The 21,261-nt window shown below is 36.7% G+C and overlaps 1 protein-coding gene across 4 annotated transcripts; it reads left to right on the top strand.

The window, feature by feature from the left end:
• Position 1: 1 nt before the first annotated feature.
• On the top strand, positions 2 to 21,077 carry LOC147171865 (myelin basic protein-like). 4 transcript variants are annotated; one of them, XM_086078066.1, is made up of 7 exons: positions 2 to 151; positions 13,135 to 13,239; positions 13,378 to 13,404; positions 14,452 to 14,481; positions 16,770 to 16,853; positions 16,945 to 16,963; positions 20,924 to 21,077. In XM_086078066.1, the coding sequence occupies exons 1-6, from the start codon at positions 32 to 34 to the stop codon at positions 16,945 to 16,947; spliced, it is 369 nt and encodes a 122-aa protein (XP_085934192.1). In that variant the 5' UTR covers positions 2 to 31; the 3' UTR covers positions 16,948 to 16,963; positions 20,924 to 21,077. The 4 variants fall into 4 exon arrangements, with proteins under 4 accessions (XP_085934192.1, XP_085934194.1, XP_085934191.1 ...); XM_086078068.1 differs by lacking the exon at positions 14,452 to 14,481; XM_086078065.1 differs by lacking the exon at positions 16,945 to 16,963.
• Positions 21,078 to 21,261: the final 184 nt, after the last annotated feature.

Raw genomic sequence — 21,261 nt, 5'->3', positions numbered from 1 at the left:
TCAACATCACCACTAATTCCAACTCTCAAATATGGCATCTGCAAGCAGCTCCGCACAGGCCGCCTTCGGGTTGGGCCGCAGGAAGAAGAACCCCGGCGTTCTGGATCAGATTGGGAAATTCTTTGGAGCCGACAAAAAGAAGAAGAGCAAGGTGAGGGTGCAGGGAGAGTTTAAGTGAAAACTTCCCAAGTATCTCAGTTCATTCTATCAATTTCTTCCAGAAACACTTTTTACTTTTGGCGCTTTAACAAATCTCAAAATAATTTGGTGCAAAGAAAATCGTCTTTGGTGTTTCCGTTCAATTTCAGAGTCCGTTGTTATCTTTGAGATGTGAATTTTCATAGAAATAACTTTGGCTGGGGTTGGTTGTAATGCTTTTACTGTATTATTATTATTATTACAAATGTTGTGATTTTGAATCATTTACGGATGTTTCTATGTTATAGTGCATTTGTTTGAATGGTACTAAAATCTGTGGTATTATTGTTTGCTTGCATTTAGTTAATGTACAGGCGATATAATTGCAATGCCTCTGTTTATTTAAACATTTTATAATCTGGATTTAAGAGCCAACGTACTACATGTTTGGGATCTAACTTGTTGCCAATATTAGTAACTTTTAAAGCTGAAGTGTGAAAACCTGAGGAGCATAATGTTGCAGCCCAATAAAAGCAAAGCACCAAATTTTGTGGGCTGATATTACCTGTCTAACAAATCACAAAATTTGGTGAAGCATGATTTTTATTAGATATCTTATGATGCACTACTCCACAACATACTATACATCCAGAAGTATTTGGACAATGAAAGTGTTTGAATATTTTTTGCCTTGGCGTACATCACAATGGAACTAAACATGTTAATATACAGTATGATTAAATTGAATTGAATATTCAAGAGGTTTCACAAAAAAATGGCATTTACATTGATGAACTACAACCATTTTATGCAGTTGACCTCCAATTTTATGATTTATGTGATTCATAGGCAGAATTTGGAAATGTGATTCATGTCACAGCAGTACACCGGACAAGAGATTAGCACTTCTGTATGGAAGACAATTAGGGCCAGTGAAGAGAGAGAAAAAAAAGTTTGGCAGGAATCTCACTTTATTCTCAGAACTCTGATTTTAAAGTCAGAGTTATGGCATTAATCTCAGAATTCTGACTTTTCTGTAGTCACAATTTTGATTTTAAAGTGAAAATTCCAACTTTAAAGTCAGAATTATGACTTTATTCTCAGAATTCTCACTTTATTCACAGAATTCTGACTTGAAAGTGAGAATTGTCTCAATTCTCACTGTTAAAGTCAGAATTCTGACTTGAATCTCAGAATTAAAGTGAGAATTCTCACTTTAAAGTCAGAACTCTGAGATTAAAGTATCTCAGAATTCTGACTTAAAGTGAGAATTCTGAGAATGAAGTGAGAATCCTGCTAGCCTTTTTTCCCCTGTCTTCACTGGCCCTAATCCTCTTCCGTACTTTTGCCTGTGTTTTTGCAGGTACGCCGCCCAAACACATTCAAAGAGTTTGGTTCATTGAAGACTGAATTGGCCTTAGGTGTAAATATGAGATGGAATGGTTGTTTTTCATAAATATAAAATCTTCTTCTTTTCTTTTTGGCTTGACCTATTAAGGTTCGCGTTTTGAAATGAAAAACAGCCAACCACTTTACTCCTTTACTCGCGTGGTGACTTGCACATTCAGTTCATTGCGCAACTGATTGTAACTATGACATGTCATAAGTCCAGACCATGGTGAACGGAGGAAAGGCAAAAATCATTATCCAAATACTTCTGTACCGAAGTGTATTTGTTACACAGTATTTCAGTCTGCATGACTTTCTGCGGTCGTGTGTTGTCAGGATCCCAACATTTTGCTATCAGTAACTACTCTGTTGCACTATTATGATGTACGTTGTTTGGTAAATAGCAAAACGATGTTTCATTTAGTGGCTGTCTTTCTGGCTACAGTAGTTAGCAGCATTGACGAGTTTCCAGTTCCAAACATGACAGACCGATGTCTCCTCAATGTCCTCAGCTATGACACCACAGCTGTGATACACTGAAGCTGAATCCAAAACAATCCTCTTGTAGTTCAGTCAGAAAGAGGACACAGATATTGGCCTCATTGTTTGCCCCTTCTTCTTTTCTTTTCTTTTAACATGATGACTTACAATTACAAGGGAGTAATTGTGCCACCAACTGCTGCCCACTGGTTAATTATTTTCCCTGCAGAGCACATATCAGTATGCTTTGAAAATATAATCTTCCCTGCCACCTAATGATGTGATGTCAACAAGCATTCTGGGAAATAGTCAGGATAGCAATTATTAGACATTTGCCATAGATCTTTTTTTCATTTATGTTAATGACTTTTTTTCCCCCCGCTTTGGTAAGATCATAAGCTTGTCAGGGAACACACTGAATTTCATGCTAGGCAACATACGATTTTTGCAGCAGTATTGGTTGGATTTTCTCATTATGTAGCTTGCATACAGTAACTTAATCTAAAATGTAGATATTGATATAAATGTTCTCACCAAGCGTTTGCCTTCATATAATCAGTATATGTTTCAAGTAAGATGCAGTTGGCCCACCTCTGTTGCCTCAAGCCAAAAGGAAGCAGCACTTTATGCTGTAATTTTTCATTCACGTCAATGATTCAGTATGAAGATATTTTTTTGATATAATTACTGCACAAAAACTTTAAATCAGACTTTAGCCTGTGTAAGATATATTTGTCTAGATGTTTTCTTGGATTTTAAATATCCATGTCTGTTTAATGACAAAAGGTTTGCAAGTGTGGAACTATTTCCCATTGTCTTTAATTCGAAGGGTTTGCAACTTCGATTTGCTCTATATGGCCATATAACGTGCATTGCAAAATGGTGAAAAACTGGCCTCTTGTCAGCTGCAGGAAAATTTTGCATTTTATCGCTAAATGTACAGTGGGAGAAGCCATTATATTTAGCTTTTAACAAAAAGAAAGACTTGAATAGCGGAAAAAAATTTGTCCTGTTGAGCAGTGGTTATCTGAATCTGGTTATAGCAAAATAGCTCACTTTCACACCCAAATGAGACTGTATTTTAACCCTAGTGTCTTGGATGGAGGAGGGAGCAGAGGCACACTCTCCCTCCCTCACATCAGTCGCTTGCCTCAGGTTCACGTCTTTGAGTGTCAACTTCACAGTGGATACTTGTACTGTATTTGCTTGCTGTGACCAGTCAACTGTTCCTAACCTGATCATGTCCTCAGCTTTTGAATTACTGCTTGATTAAAAATATTTAACAACACCTTGATAACTTTTTGCTTGTTTTGTTTTGCTATCTGATTGTCTTACATGTTCTTCTGTTAAAATAAGAATAGCCTAACTTTTTTTTAACCTTGTGTTCTAACTACTGACAAAAAATAACTGTTGAACTATTTTTTTTTAATCGTAACTTTATCAAAGCAAGACATGTAACACTTTCACACTGTTCTTAAGCAATGCACCTATTATAGGCATTTGATTTTCACCTATAAAAACAACATGTTCCAACACTGTTTATACCTTTGTGTATATTTTATGATCAGTGAGTGTCTTTGAAGGCTCAAGTCAGAACAAAAGGCGTTATCAATGATTACCCCATAATGAAAAACAAAGTTGCTTTATGTCATTTCTCATACCATAGTGTAGTTAATAGAAAAACTTACAAAAGTACTTTTTTTTTGTTTCTAAAATGTCTATGAAGATGATTTAATTATTTCAGTTGTCTGAAGAGAATTTGAGAAATCCTATCACTACTAGCCCTTAATTTATCACACCACTGTATTTGGAGGAAGATAACAATTCAATTATTATATTAATTTGATAATAGTGTGCACTAAACCTAAACAACCAAATCTAACCGCATTTGATATTTTATGGCATTTTATTCACTTTGCATTCATAATCGTGGAAACTGGGTCCTGTTCAGATGTGGTGTCCAACTTGTCATGTCTCCTCACCAGAACACGCTGTTCTATTTGTGTAGTTATAATTTTTCATACATTTCATCCTCAACCTAGGGACAAATTTGTTGTGTAGAGGAAATGGTGGCTAGTAACATATCTGAATATTATCAGTCACAAACAGCAATAATGTACCATTTAAAAATTCTAAATAATATAAACAGTAATATTCATAAAATCACATGTACAACTCAAGTGCAATCTCTGATGCACCTGTGAAGTATTTTACGGTGTACCTGATGCAGGGTTGCAGTTTATCCTTTGCAACATGCCGGCAGGTGTTTGGTTCTTAATTGCTTCATCTGCATTGAACAGCTGCAGACTGTAAATTTTTTTAGAGAACACATACGTCGCTTTGAGCCTCTTAAGTGTGCAGCAACTCCAAATTGTTCAGGTAAACCTCTGGTGCAACAAAGACGCTCAAGTTATTATATTGTGGTGGTGGGGCAACTAATGCCTGACGCCACTGACACCCCACACACACAGACAAACACACTCACTTTATTTAGAAAGCACTTACTGGTACTCACAATACAATAATCAAATATTGGATAGTCACAGATACCAATACCAAGTAACGACCTCATTTTAAAGAAAGCCCTATATCACAATATAGCGTTTTTACTTAAAATTGTCCATTTCTAAAAACAATCATAGAACAACAAACTGTGAAAAGCTGAATAAAATGCACAAACAGCTGATACCGTAAGACACTAAAGCAATAGTCAGATTTCCATTCAATTGTTTCACATTTTTTAAGCGAATTTTCTGAAAATGCGCAAAACGGACATGCAACTTATGCCCGTTTCCATCTGTTCTTCCAGAAAGCGACTGCCCCGTAAGATGACGTTGTATGAGATTCAATTCTTGATAAACAGGAGCGTTTCTTTGCTGTTTTCAATCTAAAATAGCATGAATTTTTGCTTCTGTAATTAATTCCAAAAAGATTTCTGTTTTGTCATCCCCCCAAACTTACCTTACTTTATCGTCCGACATTGCTTTGGGACTACAAACGTACGTGTGATGTAATATCCGGTCAAAACGTGCGACGTGTATCTGGTCTTGCCAGCGGTTATTCGCAAAACCTGATTCCATAGCGAAAATTTACATTTTTCTTTTTTCGATACACTTCAAAATCCAACCCCTCTAAGCGTAAAAACTTTTTGCCGAATTTTAGGCCCTTTTTCAAATTTCTAGCGTTTCCATTCAGTTTTATTTTTGCGTTTAATAAAATAAATATATAAAAATGGGTGGATGGAAACCCAACTATTGTCGAGTCTCATGGCGAGTCAAAAGCCATAGAATTAACATGTGTTTTAAAACCAATTTTAAAAATAGACAGAGAGGAGGTTAACCGAACATTTAATGGCAATGTCTATGCCGGATACCCAATTGCATCACTGGGCACCGTTTTAGCTAGACGTTGGTCCAGCAGATGAATTTCATTCACCAAATTATCCGGTGCAGCAGGCACATGTCAAAGGAAATGCCCTTGATATGCCAGAACGCCGAACAGTCTGCCAAATTTGTCAAACGAGACTTTGCACCGGCATGAAAGTCACAATTTTTTTTAGTGCTAGTTTTTACGCTTGAGCGCACTTGCATTGTTTGTTAATAAAGCCCTAAAGCTTCACAATTGAGCACAGCATACTGAAAATATTATTGTTTAAATCAAAACAATTCTATATTTGTATGTGTTTTTAACTGTGTGAATTGAGACTAACCATTTGTCAATTGCCGTTTTTGTCGGTTCTTACGTCCTTTTAATCTTGTGAATTGTCATCAGACACAGCAAAAGTTCTGTTCCATAAATCAAGAACGCACGGAATACCCGGATGTTGTTTTTGATTGTTCGCTTAATACATCGTTGGATGCTTTAACGGCTCTGTTAGGAAAGCACAGTATTGCATGATACATTCCGTCCTGCTATCATGAATATAATGCCAGTCAGGGGAAATTTCACAAGTACACAGCTGTTCCAATTTACAGAGACTCGCGTCGTTAGGAAGTACGTTCTCAAGCACGTTCTTCGGAAGGCCGGATTTGGTGAGTTCACAAGACCGTACTTTGCGTTCTTGATTGATATTGAGCCTAACACAATAATAACTGCTTTAAATCAAAGAAAACTTTATTAATCTATATAATATTTGTATTATTTATTTGTTTTTATTTATTTCTGTCTGGTCACTGCACAGTGTTGACATTTGTGGAGTTTAGTAGCAATTTGGGTTAGTTATGTATTCGGTGATACGTGTCACTTGAAACTGTCTCCACCGTGTTGTGAACTATAACCAGTACAACTACATTATATATATATATATATATATATATATATATATATATATGTATATATATATATATATATATATATATATATGTATATATATATATATATATATATATATATATATATATGTGTGTGTGTACAGTATATTTTTTGCAGAAAGTAAAATCAACTGAGATGATGTGGTTGCACAAGTGTGCACACCCACTTACAGTATAACTGTGGATGTAGTTGTGTTTAGAATGAATCAATCACATTGAAACTCATGTTCAATATGAGTAATTGATGGCCAAATAGAGTTCAGGTGTTTTACTAGGCTTTTCCTGCTATTCCTTGCCTGAAGAAGAAGCCTGAAGGTTTTGCACTAAATGGTATTGCTTCCTAATTCAATCCCCCTTCAATTGTGTAAGGCCACATCTGAAGAAAACCAATCCGAGAGCATGATGCTGTCAGCACCAGGCTTTACTTTAAGTACAGTATGGTGTTGTTTTGTTGATGAGAACTGATGTAGAATTGTGGCCAAACAAATAAATAAATAAATAAATAAATGAATAAACCTTGGTTTCATTAGATCATAACACAATTTCCTACATGCGTTTGGGACATTTCAAGTGTGTGTTTTTTTCTTTGTAAGATAAGGCTTCTGCTTTGCTACCCAACCACATAGCCCAAACATCCCATAAGAAGAAAATGTGAAATTATTGTCACCTGTATTAAACATGGAGTATTTTCCAGAAATTCCTGCAGGCCTTCAATCTTGCGGTGAGCCTCTTGACCACAAACATTAGTATTTGGGATTGTAAATATTGAATGTGTTTAACATTTACAGGTGAGCAAATCGGGAAGGATAAATCACTCTTAAAACTAAGGCGTCCAATAATCGGGCCTTTACTGACTTTGCTCTAAATTGGAAACATTGGCATGTTTACCTGGCTTTAGTTTTTTATGTACTCAGTAGGAATGTAACGATAACGGCAATATCGTGATATTAAAACTGCCACAATATATTGCCGTCGCCATGTCACAATATTAAAAGCAGACATCTGTTAAGAAAGTCAGGTTGATTTCCATTTGTGCAGCACCCTCTGGTGGTTAGTTTTTTAGTGCAGTAAATTTTTTACTAGGTATGTTTTGGCCCTTCTATGTTTAAAATCCACACTAATGGTCAGATGAAGGGGATCGTAATATGCTTGTGAACCGAGTCAATATGTGGAGGAACTCAATGTGTGCTTGCATTAGCAAGTAAGTGCCTTAATACAAAGTGTTATTAGAGATTGTATGTTGTTTATATGCATTGCTGTAATGTACAAAAGCACAATATTATTTTTGTTAGTATGAGCTCTTTTTTCTTTTTTCTTTTTTTTTACAGTATTGTAAAAAAACAGTATTGTACGTACCTTTTTTGTATCGCCAACCTCCCCACAATATTGTGATAATTATTGTATCGTAACCTTCATATCGTGATATCGTATCGTGATTTATGGATATCGTTACATCCCTAGTACTCAGGTTGTTATGTTTCTACGGTATATATTGAGTTAGCATTTCAGAACCTATTCATTGAGGTACAAGATGTTTCCAAATAAATTCACATTATGGGTCCACAGAAAATGTTAGCATGCTAGCTGTCAGCCACTGTACTCGGGTTGCTATTTTTCTACGGTATTGAGTTAGCATTTCAGAACCTATTGATTGAGGTACAAGACGTTTCAAAAATAAATTCACATTATGGGTCCACAGAAAATGTTAGCATGCTAGCTGTTGGCAACTCTAATCGGGTTGCTGTTTCTACAGTCTATATATTGAGTTAGCATTTCAGAACCTATTCAGTGAGGTACAAGCTGTTTCCAAATAAATTCACATTATGGGTCGACAGAAAACGTTAGCATGCTAGCTGTTAGCAGCTCTTCAGCGTTGATGTAATTTGTTCAGAAATTGTCTCTAGTCTCTTCATACCATTTCAATAGAGTACATTTTCAACATTCTATGATAAGATATCCTTTTAAGAAACCTACGTGAGAAGCACATATGCGTATTGGAGAGAGTCATACATCAAAGTCTCAGATGCTAAATTTTCTTCATGTGCTTAGCTGAAAAAGCAAAGGTACGCGCTGAGAGGTTCTTCCATATCTCTCCTTTGATCTCACCAAGTTCCTATCACATACAACATCCAGACTGCTACATTTGAGAAACGTCAGGTTTAAGAGAACATCATAAAGAGGTCACTGGCAGGGCTTCGACAATAATGTGGGTGCACTATTCAAACAAAAAACACTATGAAAACGCACATCAAAAGCCCTTTATAAACCATGATAATCTCCTAATGTGTGGTCTGCTCACTCTTCTCTTTGTTCCACACAGCACATCTAATCACAAGCATGATTGTTACATTAATGAGGTCAGAGAAAAGGATGACTCACAAACATACTGCCTGGGTGGAAAAGTATTTATTCTTCTCTAACGCCTGCAGCAGTAATGATCTTATACCAAATGATCATTTTTATCTTCAATTCCTTTATGAAGCTCATTAATTATGTTGCTCTAATTAACCGACGTGCTGGGAACAAATGTTTTAGATTGCAGATGTTTTCTTAGCCCACACACCAACTGAAAGGCTTCTTCTTTTTTTTTTACACAAGGCATGGATAGTAGTAATATCAAAGCACCTAACATCTTACACACCCGTCGACCAAAAACTTTCAACGAGTAGACCAAGGGTGGTCAAGTTCGGTCCTCGAGAGCCACTATCCAGCCTGTTTTCCATGTCTCCCTCCTTCAGCGCAGCTGAATCTAATGATCAGTTCATCAGCAAGCTTTGCAGAAGCCTGATAACGATCCTGATCATGAATCAGGTGTGTTAGTGGAGAGAAACATGGAAAACAGGCTGGATAGGGGCTCTCGAGGATCGAACTTGGCCACCGCTGGAGTAGACAGTACCCGGCAAAATCTTCCAAACAATCCCCCGTTTTAGACACACGGGCACACAGCCTATTAAACAGCGGATGTATATCGACGGAGGCAGCCTAGGCAACATCTTACGCACCCCCACCACCACACACTCTCTGTCTGTCCCCCAAAACTGTGTGTACTTGAGTGACAACAACAGCAGAAAAAAATTCCAACAAAAACCCTGGCTGATTCGGAAATACACCATTATTGCTGTTCTAGCTCAGGAGTGTCCAATTCCTTGACGGGACACTACCTGCATGTTTTAGATCAGGGGTCAACAACTACGGTCTTCAAGGGCCCCTAATCAGCATGCTTTAGATGTTTCCTTCCGCCAACACACCTGATTCAAATAATCAGCTCATCATTGAGCCCTGCAGACATTTGATAGTGATGTTGATCGTTTGAATCAGGTGGAGCTAACCAGCATGTTTTTGATGTTTCCCCGTCTTCAACACACCTGATTCAAATGATAGCTCATCAAGCTTTGCAGAAGCTTGATATTGAGCTGATCACTTGAATCAGGTGTGTTAAAGGAGGAAAACATCTAAGACATGCTGGTCACACCTGATTCAATTATGTGGAACTAACCAGCATGTTTTCGATGGTTCCCTTCCTCCAACACACCTGATTCAAATGATGAGCTTATCAAGCTTGATATTGAGATCATTTGAATCAGGTGTGTAAAAGGGGGGGAGCATCTAAGACTTTCTGGTCACACTTGATTCAAATGGAACTAACCAGCATGTTTTCGAATTTTCCCCCTCCTCCAACACACCTGATTCAAATGATCAGCTCAGCAAGCTTTGCAGAAGCTTGATATTGAGATCATTTAAATCAGGTGTGTTAAAGAAGGAAGACATCTAAAACCTGCTCGTCACACCTGGTTCAAATGATCAGCTCATCGAGCTCTGCAGAAGTTTGATAATAATCCAGATTATTTGAATCGGGTGTAAACAGAATGTTTTAGATGTTTTCCTTCTTTAGTACACCTGATTCAAATGATCAGCTCAATATGACGCTCTGCAGAAGCTTTATAACGATCCTGATCATTTGAATCTGGCGTATTGGAGGAGGGAAACTTCTAAATCAGGGGTGGCAAGCCCCGGTCCTTGAGGGCCGGAGACCTGCAGGTTGTGGATGTTTCCCTTCTACAACACAACCGATTCATGATCAACTCATCAGCAAATTCTGCATAAGCCTGATAACGATCCTGTTAATTGTAGTTGGAGTAGGGAAACCTCAGTCTAAAACCTGCAGGACCCCGGCCTTCGAGGACCGAGTTTGCCCACCCCTGATCTAAATCATCAAGCTCTGCAGATGTATTTTGAATCATTTGAATCAGGTGTGTTGGCGTAGGGAAACAGGTTGACCCCTATTTTAGACATTTAGCTGTTCAGCTCATCAAGAGCTGCAGAAGCTTGATAATAATCCTGATCATTTGAATCAGGTGCAACCAGCATGTTTTGGACGGTTTTCTCATCAACCAAGCCTGATTCAAATGATCAGGATCGTTATCAGGCATCTGTAGAGCTTGCTAATGAGCTTATCATGTTAATCAGGTGTATTGACGAATAGTGACCCCCGAGGACCGGCTTTGGACACCCCTGTTAAAAGTGCTTGCACGCTGAATTTTTGTGATTGAGCATCACAAGGACCAGCAAACCTTTGCTTCCATGGCAACACAGAAAGTAAACGTCAAGTCAGTTCTATCTACTTAAGGGATTTCCATGATGTTGCCCTTTCATTTAGGATGGACCAGATCAGTAAGCCAAGTGAAATGTCAAAGTCTTGTTCTAATTTGACCAACATCCATTTAAAAGAACTCTCCAACACTTAGCTCACTCATTTTGATGTGATTCCCGTCAGAAGGAGCAGATAACTGAAAAGCCTTTTCCTCATCTCAGCCTTCACTCTGAGAAGTGATAGGACGAAATGATCCTAAGGCTCGAATTGCTGCTTGGTTTGAGTGTCACATGTAACTGTAAGTATGATGCAAAAGTAGTGATTTGGAAATATGCCAGTGAATAAAACAGTGTGAAGACCGAGACAGGCCACACGGACAAAGAAGAAGATGACGAGGAAGTGACTTAACATCTGAGATGAATCTGAGAACTCTGTGATGTTTCCAGTGACAGCAGTACAGATGCGTGTCTGTAAATAATGTCACCGGAATCCAAGACTGGGGAAAATGCTGTGCCTAGAACAGGAGACAGCAACCTTTACTGTCAAAAGAGCCTTTTTAAGGCGAATAAATAAGCAAAAATCTATTTGGCGCCGCAAAACCAAAAAAACAATCATTGTGATGAACAAAAATGTGTGTTATGGTTGTCGAATGTACAAGGGTCCATTTCACAAAGCAGGTTTAGTGAGAATCCTGAATCAATAAACCCTGAAATGTGGGAAACTCTACGTTTTCTCTTTCAGAAAGGGAGGTAATTGGAACCAGAGAAAAAGAGGTAACTCTAGACCCTCTAGCATTTAAGCTAATGTTTTTATATTTCATCTTAAGTCAAGTGGACTTCTCTCCTGTAGGATTGCACCTAAATGAAATAAATGAATGAGCTACCATTCCAGCAGGTTTCCCTGTAATATTATTGTGATTGCAAAGGACTACATTTAAATTTACGCACTGACCCGCTCAGCAACGTTCTCCCACGTTGCCTTCCTGTATTGGGAGCTGCGGCGGTGTTGCACTTTTTTTCTAAAGACATGTTCAAATTCGCATTAAGATTTCCAGTTACAAAAACGCGGCGCCCTCTGCTTCCCGCGTTACCATGGTGACTCGTCGAATAGGGCCTCCATTGATGCAGTGTTTTTAGTGTGGTGGTAACTCCAGGTAAAACTACTCTGCGTTGATAAAACTACCTCAAATCAGCTGTCATGGAACCAAAAACTCAGAGTTTCCTCTCTGAGGGTATGTCAACTCGCTATTCAGGGTTAGTCTCAGTGTTTGTTGAACCTGCTTTGTGAAATGGAACCCTAAGTCCCCAAGAGCTAATTAGAGCTGCACCCTAATGGGGAAAATATGCAACATCCAATACTTTGAGATACATTTTCTTGTACCTTTCGTCTTCTGTTTTTGGATATTGTGTTTGTTACAATTTTTTATACTTCATTTTCATAAAACATTTTTTTTTTTAGACTTTCCTGCCTTTCTGTCAACTTTCTGACATTTTTGGCCATTTTATGGACATATGGTAATTTTCTGCCTCTCTTCTTCCCCTTTTTTTGGACACTTTGTGTCTATTTTTTATGTGTTTTTTGCAATAAATTTTCTGATATTTCTGGCAATTTTGTGGACATTTTATGGTAATTTTCAGGATTTTTGTTTTTGGATATTTTATGGTTACTTTTGAAAATTTTCTTTTATGCCTTTTATATTCAATTTGCTGACTTTTTTGTTGTTGCAATTTCATAAACATTTTATGGGAATTTTCAGCTTTTTCCTATTTTTTGAAAATTTGATGGTCACTTCAAGACATTAAAAAAAAACAAGAATTTTTTTTAAAACTTAAACATTTTGACTCTGACATTGAATATTTAATTGTTCATTTTTATTCAATTAATTTATTCATTTAAATAATATTTTATCTAAAAATAAATATCTATAAAAAAATAATAATTTATATAAAAAAAAATTGAGATCCACATGGAGCCACAGGAGAGAGACTTAAGAGTCACATCTTTGTCTTGAGCCGCAGGTTGCAGACCCCTGGCCTAGAAGTTGTCTTTTTGCCTTAAAAGATCAACAAAACTTGATCCTAAAAAGTAAAAGTATGACTTTGAAAATCGGAAGTGAAAGTGACAGAACTGTTGCTAACGAAAACAAGAAATTAGATATTTGTGAGCCTTTCACATTTGGCAAACAGTTTTATCATTGTTTGCCCAACATTTTTTGTCTCTTCTCAGGGTTCTTTCCGTGGTGCCCTTTCTCCCGCACCCCAGAAAGCTTCTGCCACGTCCCCTCGTAAGCGGGGGCCAGAGAATGCGGTTGTCCACTTCTTCCGCACCATCGTGAGTGAAGTGCAGCTCTGACGGCTTCTCCTGATTGACTTTGACGAGACGTTTGTCTCCTTGAAACTCTACTACTTTGTATGCACTCTCAGTAACTCTGTCCAAACTCTTCCCTTTCTTCCATTAAATCCCTCTCAGGTTTCTCCAGCGCCCCCAAAGTCAAGGGTGAGTCTTCAAATGTCACACACAGTGATGAATACATTTACACTAAATGGATAGTATTGATTATGATGTAAATATGAGAGAAGCGTTGGCCCCCTTGTCAGGTTTGAATTTCAAGTTTGAAAGTTGAATGTGAGCATTAAGTTTAAGAAATAGCCTAGTAAATATTTAAATTAGGGCTGTCCAAATTAGTGCGTTAATTTTGAGTTAATTTAGGCCATTCATTTCTTTAATGCGTGATTAATGACTGTCTCTTACTTGGAAAGCCTGTTCTGGGGGAATTCCAGTCACAACGCAGCAGACACTCCCACGTCAAAATTGAGCAGTAATAAATGTAATAATAATGCAGATTTTTGCAGAGACTGGGTTCCAGTTGTATTTTACAATTTTTAAAATGTGCAAAATTTCACAAGCAATGATCTGTCAGCCTGTCACCAACATCTTACAAATGCAATTATGCCATATAGTGGCAGAAAAATCACCTCAACACAAATCAATATCATTTGTTTTACAGTACAGTACATATTTTTAATTGTAACTCAATTCTAAGAATTATTATGAAATTACTGTACCAATGACTAAAAGATCCAGCCATATTTCTATTGGTTAAAAAAAAAAATCCACTTTTATGTTAACAAGAGCATGAAAACATAGAAAAAATATTTTTATTGTATATTTGTATATAACATATATACAATTTCATTCAAAGATTCATCGTGAGTTAACTATTGAAATCAGCGATTAATTATGATTAAAAAATGTAATCGCCTATCACCCCTAATTTAAATACATATTTTAGATACAGTGAAAACCTTTCCTTTCTTTTCTCAGTTTTAGTGTGTCCATTTTAGCATTAGCCTCCACTTTGTTCTCATTTTCCTCTGCCCCTTCTCCCATTGTCTTTTTCTCATCCACACCCCGCATGGTCCTGTGATTTCTTCCCTCCTCTCAGACAGACTTTTTCATTAATTAAGACAATTCTAACAGTTCCTTCTCACTTTTACTTCCTGTCCTGTCCTGTCCTTGTCTCTTGTCTCTGGGCATGTCCAGTGGAGGGGACTAGCAGCCAAGATAGGTCTGGTAGGTGCTTTGATCACGCCAAAAATCACAGTGGTATCATGGCTCATTTAACTAATGGGTCAGGCAAGGTCATCCTATCAAGCCTTCACGCATGATGCTGTAAATCTGTTTTCCTTTAGTCTACATCGAACACTTCAGCCATTCTGCCTAATTGACTTCCTGTCTTGACCATCTGCACCCACTTAACCAATGCATATGTGCATGTGAGAATGCTTGTTTGTGCTTTATGTAAATCATACATAGCTGGGGGAAAAGAATATTCATTATGATAGACATGGTACCAAAGGGTTGCAACTAAATGTCAGTTAAATCTAGTAGAAATTGCAATTTGCTGATAATGAGTAATGCTATTAGTGAGCTGAAATGCCGATTGAATAAACTATCTGGGGGCGTAATGCTGATAATCCATCACAGCACATGACAGCATAAAATTCCCCCGCAATGGCTGTGTGCTGTATAGAGCTATCAGAAGACATCAGAGCAATTTGACAAATCACACATTGCTTGTACAGTACACTCTAAAAACAGCTGGGTCAAAAATAACCCAACTATGTGTCAAAAATGGACCGATCCTCTACTTGGGTCAATTTGACCCAACTTTGAGTCAAGAAATGGGTCAGCGTAAAACAACCCATAAATATCAAATGTCAAATCCTTTACATGGGTAAAAAAAAAAAAGAGGTTATTTTGTATAAAACAACTCAGAAAGTTGGGTCAAATTGACCCATAAAGTGGATCGGTTCATTTTTTATCCATAATTGGGTTACTTTTGACTGTTTACACTGTAAACACACGCATGTGGTGTGCCTATCCATCCATCAGGTTAAGAATGTACTGTCTGCCATCTAGTGGAAAAGTGTTGAATTCATCTGCCTTTCACTATATATCGCTGGCATAAATAGAAGAATAGAGATACATGATTTGTAGTAAATGCAAATTTTTGGAACAATTAGGTGAAGTCTGGTGATCAGGTTATGCCATTATGAAATGGCAAGAAACATTTGAATCTTGGCATTTACATTTGGTGCATTGATGTGAGCCCTGAGAATGCGTGCACATGTAATTGGAAATAATTTTTGTGTTTGACATGTTTTGATTTGCAATCAGTTGGGTATTGAAATGTTGCCCAAATCAAATGTGCTTAGCTGAAATGTGTCAGGAAATGAACACAAAAGGCTGTCAAGACAACAGAGAACAGACTCCTTGTGAGCTGATTAGTATTGTTTTTCTTTCTTTTTCTCTCATGCTGTCGGTGTCGGCTAGCGGTCAGCGTATTCATTATCACAAGATACACTAAACATTTTAACAGTAATTCCACAAAATCAAATCAAAAGACCATGTACTGGATCTTTTTATAAATAAACTTGTCAGAAGTATAGGGACACTTGTGAATAAGGTAGGTTAATTGAAGACTCTAAATTGTCCATAGCAGTGAATGTGAGTGACAGTTTTTTTGTTTGTTTTTTTGTTTGTTTTTTTGTTTGTTTTTTTGTTTGTTTTTTTTGTTTGTTTTTTTTGTTTGTTTTTTGTCTATCGCTATTGTATGTCCCAGTGGCGTGCAGTGCATTTCAGATGTGGACTTTCACTTGACTCCACCTCTTAACACAATTGTAATACATGTTGTAACGTAACATTGAGAAACATAGTATAGCCCAACTGCACTACAGAGAGACGGAGACAGTTTGCATATTTGAGGAAGAATACCATAAAACAAGAAACAGTAGTAGTTAAACCATTATCCTCCATTACATCAACTCCAAACATTTGCTAGCTGTGTTGAGTAGCGCTAGCTAGTTGTTGCTACTCTGGGAGTGGCAAATACACCCTTTCACAAGTTGAAATAAGTCAGCCATCTATTGTGTTGGCAGATCTATCCTCATATTCTCATTAAGATCCTGTTCGTCTTGAAAAGTTCGCTTGGAAAGTGAACTTTTAATTAATATCCCATAATTGACCTCTCTTGTACTGCTAGTGTATGGTTTCAGCAGAGAGGCCTTGAATGACTCCTGCAATTGTCTGTCAACCGGTGCAGGGTCTAATTTGCCTCTCTCCCCCAATGTCTGCCAAGTCTAAACGTAGGGTTTTAGAGTGGTATAGAAAATGGATGGATGTGAAGGTCTAATTGTTTAACACATCACAACGTTTCCCAATGGCATCTTTTAGTTTCTTTTCATTCTTTAGTAGCAGAAACAAGCTTGTCTGATACCTCATCAATCAGAAATTCATTTGTACGAAATTTTGTAACAAAACTTCTTCATCCTTACTGGATCCTTTTATCCTTGTTCCAGGGTGACCAGAAGGCACAGTCTGCTAAAGCCAAGAGGTCCAGTGGAGGAGACGGCAAAGGCTCCCTGACTAGGATCTTCAAAATGGTATTGGAAAAAAAAAATCTTAAATTAGTTGCCAAATTATTATTATTCTCAGAGTCCAAAATTGTTTTTCTATCCTTTGTTTCTACCTCAGTGATGATAACAACATAAGCGTGAGTAACTAACTTGCTTGTGTTCAAGGTTGAAAAGCTCAGAAAACATCCTAATCGCATTAAATCCACAGCAGCTTTATGACCTACGATTGCTTTGTGCAAGTGCTTATCTAATCCCGCTGGAGATGCCAGATTCAGTTCTCATGGCAGGGCCCACAACAATGGGCACTCATTTTATGTGGTTATGCATTATCATCAAGTTCTTTAAAAAATAAAAAATTAATAAAAATTCCCCTTTGACTTACGTGGCTAACATAGCCGCTAACTTCATCACAACGAGCAAACACATTGTGTAAATAATGTAATGTAACTATGCTTCACAAGATTTTACTTCACAAATTACTTTTCACAAAAAAAATTTGGAAAGCAACATATTCCTATTTGACTGAATTGTCTAACTATACTCATTGTAAACGTTGAATGTCAATCTAATGGGATAAAAAAAAAAGAAGAAGAGCTGTGTTATAAATGATGTCCTCACAAAGAAAAAATGCAGTTTTGATACTCATGTCAGACTTTGTTATTGGAGTTGTAGATAACATCGGTCTAACTCTTCTCTTGCATTAAACAAAGCAATTTTCCACATTTTGATCGCCTCCAACTGCATAAGGGTCAAATTAAAATAATAAACATCCTTAAAGGGACAGTGTGTAGAATTGATTTTTCAATGTTCATTCATTTTATAACTATTAATTTCAATATTATGCAAAAGAAAATAAATAAATAATGATCTATCACATCAACGTACATATATATATATATATATATATATATATATATATATATATATATATATATATATATATATATATATATATATATATATATATATATATATATATTAAGGGGGTGAATTGCCTAGTACCTGGATTTGTATCACGATTCATAGGTCACGATTCGATTTGATACCGATTAATCCCGATACAAATCTAGAAATTGATTATTACGATTTTTTTTGCTCAAATTTAAAAAATACTAATGAATAAACTTGTACATGTACACTGTAAGATTTGTATGAAAATTTATTTATTTATCAGAAAATTCAGGTTGCAGTCAGTTTCATGTTTGAACAGCACTGAAATCAAATATTAAGGCTTAATGTTCTATTAATATAACATTCTTCCATGCTTAATGTGTAAATCCTAACCCTAAATAAGTCGTTTAATATTCCCATAAAAAAATGATGTTTAAAAAACTATTCGGCCGCATATTGAATCGATTCGAGAATTGCGCGCTCTAATATTGCGATATATTGCCGAATCGATTTTTTCTAACACCCCTAATATATATATATATATATATATATATATATATATATATATATAATATGTAACACACTTTACAGGACATCTTTCTGCTACGGATACCTGAAGGAGAAGTGTGGTCTCTCTGAAGCACCGTAGTGTGCGTGCTTCGTTGGTCATTGCATTCTATTAGTTTACCACTGGATGTCACTAAATTCTACACACTGTCTATCCCTTGGCCATTTTTGAATTTAAAAGGTACTTAATTCTCTCATGACATCATTTAAAATGAATTATAAAGGAGGAATTCTTGTGATCGATTAATCTACGACACACTCTGCCTTCCTGTGTTCTCATGTTCTCATGTTCTCAGCATGCTTACATGGGTTCGCCCAGGTGGCACATAAAAAAAAAAAAGTACTATGTTCAGTTTTTTTATTATTATTATTTTTATTAAATGAACAAAATCAAATAAATGCACAAAAAGGGTGTTTGGGAGACCCTGACATCATACTGTGTGTGTTAAGTGTTAATTAGTCAGCCAGTCTTACTGTACCTTAGTTAGCTTAGCGCCTGCTATAAGTGGAATGAAATTTCCCTGGGGGGTACATTTTGATCTGCAGATGCTAAATTGCAATTAAGCTACATGAGTGTAAACATCGCTAACAAACTTGTATAATGTGTCTAATTAGCATTGACTCACTCGCATCACACTATCCATCTCTTTTGCGTAGGCGAATTGAAGAAATCACAGAAGGGTTATGATAGAATTTAGTTACCTTTTAAATATGTCTCAATTCATTTCTCCTTTCTATTTGTATTCCAATTTTCTATTTATATTCCAATTTTCCTGGTCTTTCTTCTGTCCTAAGAATAATGAGTTAATAATGAGATACACCAGCCACATGTAGAGGACTTCCGTTACAAGCAATCCATACACTTTTTGATAAAAAATAAAATAAAGCATTAGGTGGGAAAAGTAAAGTGTAATAAAGATGCAGCATTGACAACAAAACCAAAACAAACTCTGAGTTTTGGTCTTTGGAAAAACAAGATTATTCGATAAAGGTGTAATTTCATTTGCTGCTACAAAAAGTTTTCATTGGATTGAGGGGGGAAAAAAGTGCAAAGTTGCTTTCGGAATTATGACAACCGTTTGTCACTGATGAGGAAAACTGAAAAAAAAGAAACTAGCCAATATTATATGTGGAACATAAGACATTATTAAACCAATATTAGAAAAACTAACTGAAAACTTCATAATGAGTCTAAATCCTGAGAGGCAAAAGTCTTCAGTATTATCTTTTTATCCTTCCATGCATCCATCCGTCTGTCCGAGTAACGCTTATCCATATCATGTGAAATTATTAATATAATGAATATTTATTCATGTTACTGCCAGGGAAGAACACAGCTGCTGCATATGGAACATGTTTGTTTCACATTATAATTAACTCAAAGGAGCCTTGAGAGTCATTTGGTAGAGTGCCCAGCTTGTGGACGAGGTCATACCTCTCCCTAGCCAAAATGGTGAATTTGGATTGAAAGTGTAAGATATGAATATATCTTCATTTTTGTGGTTGTAGCAGTGTAGAGGTGTTTACAGTACTATTTTGCCCCTATCATGTTGAAAATGAAGGAAAGAAAACAATATATACAACACCTTCACCTACTTCCAAAATGTGTCCATTTTTATGTTGTCATGCCAGATTCAATCATGTCAAATGGCAAGAACACGACATGACTTGGCTCACTTAACAGTAATAGCAAGCAACAGTTTATTTTCTTTGACCAAAGTACACAATCTGACCCATTTTTTCTGGGTTGTTTTATACAAAATGACCCAAAGTTGAGTCATATTAACCCAAATAGAGGTTCTGTTCAAACTTTATGGGTTGTTGATTTTTTGGGAAAAAAATAAATAGTTGAATCACTTTGCCCAAGTTACTTTATAGAAAATGACCCAATTTTTGACACAAAGTTGGATCAAATTGACCCAAGTACAGGGTCAGTCCATTTTTTGACCAATAGTTTTTTTTCTCTCCCCAAAACCCAGAAAGTTAGGTCAAATTGACCCAAGCAGAAGACCTGACCAATCTTTTTGGGTTGTTTTATACAAAAGGACCCTATTATTTTTAGCCAAAGTTGAGTCATATTAACCCAAGTAGAAACTTCAAACTTGTTCAAACTTTATGGGTTGTTTTATACAGAATGACCTTTTTTTTTCTCTGGAGAAAAAAAAAAGTTTGGTCACTTTACCTATGTTAATTTATAGAAAATGACCCAATTTTTGCCTCAAAGTTGGGTCAAATTGACCCAAGTACAGGGTCCGTCCATTTTTTTTACCCATAGTTGTTTCCCCCCCCAAAAAAACAAGAAAGTTAGGTCAAATTGACCCAAGTAGACGATCTGACCCATCTTTCTCGGTTGTTTTGTATAGAATGACCCTTATTTTGGGGGGTGAAAAAAAAAATTGGGTCACATTACAAGTTACTTTATAGAAAATTACCCAATTTTTAGCTCAAAGTGGGGTACAGGATCAGTCCATTTTTTACCCATAGTTGGGTTATTTTTGACCCAACTGTTTTAAAGTGTAGTTGATTATTTGGTCAATTAGAAGGGCAAAACTCTTAGTTTGTAGGTTGAAAATATATTTTCCCGAACTTTTTGACACACCTTAACCATACTCATCATTCATGTCTTGTCTGTCGCACAGGGAAGCCGCAGCTCTTCTCCAGCCAGACGCTGAAGTTTCCACATCCCCTTAGAAGAAGACAAGGACAACAATGCGTAATGCGGGCAAGGAGAGGAAGAAAATAAAACCTTGTGACCTTTAAAACTCACCTTTGTGATAACACATAATATTGTAAGATTTTCTGCCATGTTGTCTCTTCCCCATCACTGGCCACACAATCTGTTGCCTTGCCTACGTTATTTCCCGAACCTGACTTTGAAGCCGCTCTCGTGCGTCCTGAATGACCCCTTGACACCTGCCAAAGCTGTATATGTGCTTGAGTTGACTAAAAACAACAACAAAAACTGTTGCTGAGCAGA

This window comes from Leptonotus elevatus, chromosome 6 (assembly GCF_054856555.1).
Source record: "Leptonotus elevatus isolate MCC_2025b chromosome 6, RoL_Lele_1.0, whole genome shotgun sequence".
Classification (NCBI taxonomy): Eukaryota; Metazoa; Chordata; class Actinopteri; order Syngnathiformes; family Syngnathidae; genus Leptonotus; species Leptonotus elevatus.
This window is presented reverse-complemented; position numbering and strand designations above follow the sequence as displayed.

What these genes read in the sequence shown, in the direction of transcription:
- LOC147171865 (XM_086078065.1), top strand. Translation starts at nt 32, where the DNA reads ATGGCATCTGCAAGCAGCTCCGCACAGGCCGCCTTCGGGTTGGGCCGC. An exon ending in CAGCGCCCCCAAAGTCAAGG is followed by an intron (nt 13,405 to 14,451) that starts GTGAGTCTTCAA and finishes GGGCATGTCCAG; the next exon opens with TGGAGGGGACTAGCAGCCAA. An exon ending in TGACTAGGATCTTCAAAATG is followed by an intron (nt 16,854 to 20,923) that starts GTATTGGAAAAA and finishes TCTGTCGCACAG; the next exon opens with GGAAGCCGCAGCTCTTCTCC.